The sequence below is a fragment of the Microtus ochrogaster genome, chromosome 26 (assembly GCF_000317375.1).
Source record: "Microtus ochrogaster isolate Prairie Vole_2 chromosome 26, MicOch1.0, whole genome shotgun sequence".
NCBI lineage: Eukaryota > Metazoa > Chordata > Mammalia > Rodentia > Cricetidae > Microtus > Microtus ochrogaster.
In genome coordinates this window covers 15,387,391-15,389,699 of record NC_022025.1, presented here as the reverse complement: position 1 = coordinate 15,389,699, position 2,309 = coordinate 15,387,391, and the positions used below count along the sequence as shown (strand labels likewise).

The 2,309-nt window shown below is 40.1% G+C and overlaps 1 protein-coding gene across 1 annotated transcript in view; it reads right to left on the bottom strand.

The window, feature by feature from the left end:
- Rint1 (RAD50 interactor 1) overlaps positions 1–2,309 on the bottom strand; it is a 39,103-nt gene that overhangs the window by 8,872 nt on the left and 27,922 nt on the right. The window contains exon 10 of the mRNA XM_026784653.1: positions 1,871–2,133. Within this exon, the coding sequence (XP_026640454.1) occupies positions 1,871–2,133 (263 nt within the window). The remainder of the gene's footprint in view (positions 1–1,870; positions 2,134–2,309) is intronic.

The following is a 2,309-nucleotide window of genomic DNA, read 5'->3' as shown; positions in this document are numbered from 1 at the left end:
GGAAAGGGCAAGAATAGGTAGGACCCTTGAAGGATTGAAGTGCTTACTAGGCCCAAGGTTAGGTGTTTAGATTGCTGTTGATTTTGGGTTTTGTGACAGTGAAGGAAAGCCTGGAACTCATGGCAACCCCCCCCCCACCTCAGCCCCTTGAGTGCTGCGGTTACAGCCCCAGACCTCCTAGTCACACTTACTTTAAAATACACTTTGCAGTGTATTTTGCAGTGTACTTCTTTTCAATGTGGTAAATGTGGTATGTGGTTGTTTTTGTTTTTTCTTAAGTAGTTCTTGGGCTGGGGAAGTGGATCAGTGGGCAAAGCCCCTGCTACTCAAACACAAAGACCTCCGGTAGCCAAGTAAACACCGGTGTGATGGTGTGCACCTGTAACCGTAACACTAGCAGGCAAAGCTGGGTATCCCGGCCAGGGCTTAGTAGCCTGCCAGCCTAGCCAAAAGGACAATCTCCAGGTTCACCAAAAGACTGCCTCAAAAAATAAGATGGAAATGAAGAGAAGAAAAAAAAGACATTAACCTCTGGTCTACACACACGCACACACTTTTCTTTTACAGATACATACTAAAATATTAATAATTAAATATAATATCTGAGGTAAACTTAAAATAGTCAAGTTGGTTGGGGCAGGGAGAAGTGATAACAACACAAAGGTGGTGTGAGAAGCACAGCAAGGGTCTGGAATTAAGAGCACTCACTGCTCTTTCAGAGGATCCAGGTTCAGTGGCCAACACCAACATGATGACTTACAATCCTCTGTAACTCCAGTATGGGAGGAATCTTCTAGCCTCTGTGGGCACTGCACATGGGTGGTTTACACACTTACATGCACCAAAACACTCAGACACATACCATTAAAAGAAAACCTTTAAAAAAAACCAGTAAGAGTGACAGATACATAATGCACCCACCGGATGGGCCTGTGGACACTGACGTAGGTAGTTCCAGCCTTTGTGGTGGTCCTGGGTGCAGACTGAGCAAGCCATGGCGAGCAATCTAATAGCAACACTCCTCCATGACTTCTGCACCAGCTCCTGTCTCCATGTTCCTGCCCTGACTCCCTGGATGGCGGACGACAAGCTGCCTTTGGCCACAGTCTTTTATCACAGCAATAGGAACCATAACTAAGAAATCTTGTTTTGAAGATATTCAAAAGAGTCAAGCCCTGGACTTTTTTTTCTTTGCAGTGTTGGGAAATAAAAACAAAACTTTCCACAATGTTCTGCCACTGAACTATACCACCAATTTAAATGTATTGGTTTGGGGATCATTATAATGACTTTTCTGTGCTAGCATTTAGCATATTATTATTTTCAGAGTACAAAGTTGGAAGAAAAAAATGGTTCATGCTATATAGTTATTTATGGAAGTCTGTGTGTCTGTCTTCATTTTCTTTCTTTCCTTCCTTTTTTTTTATTCCTGAAAGAAGTAACTCAGGCTAGCCTAGAACTCACTATATTATCAAAAATGACCTTAAGGCTCCTGATCCATATTCCCAAGTGCTGGGATTACAGGCTAACCTACCATGTCTGCCTGTTTTTTTCTTTTTGTCTTTTCTTTCTCTCAGTTTATGGTCCTAGGGATCAAACTCAAGATCTTGCTCAAGTTTGGTGGGCTCATATGCTCCAACTGAGCTATACCTCTAGCCCTCTTATGAGTAAAGTTATTAAATAATTAGTATTATTTAACTGTTTTAGATTTGATTGAGAAAAATCTTTACTCACATCTCCTAAATTTGGCATCATTATGCTTTTTGTCGAACATAATTTTTTTTGCTTGTAACAGAGCCAACATTTCAAAGGTAAAGAAGATCAAGGTACAATATATTATTTATATAAACATAAAAGCATATTAACTCACAACATTGTCAGCCCAATCTGCCAGCACTGTTGAGATGTAGTTCACAGCATTAAGAATTGCACAGTACCGGAAGTCAAGTGAAGCTCTGGTCTCTTCTTTCATGACCTGAGTTAATCGTATCCTAAAATCATCGACTAGATCTTTCTGTAATTCCAGGAACTGTAGCTTTCGGGAAGCTGTGGGAAGATTTTTATACCTGTCTGTGGAGAAAATTAACAAAACACATGATGGGTTTGGCACTGTCATGACAGTTTTCCCTAAAATTCAACTCTATTGCCTTTATGAAAAATCTCAAATGACCATTCCTAAATGCTTAAAGAGTACAAGGGTAATCTTTACATTACCCTTTACATGTGTCAGGGCTCATCCAACAGTATACTTAAAAATAGTTAAAATCTAGATCTGTGTGTTTTACTACATATAAATCATGTCCCATTTA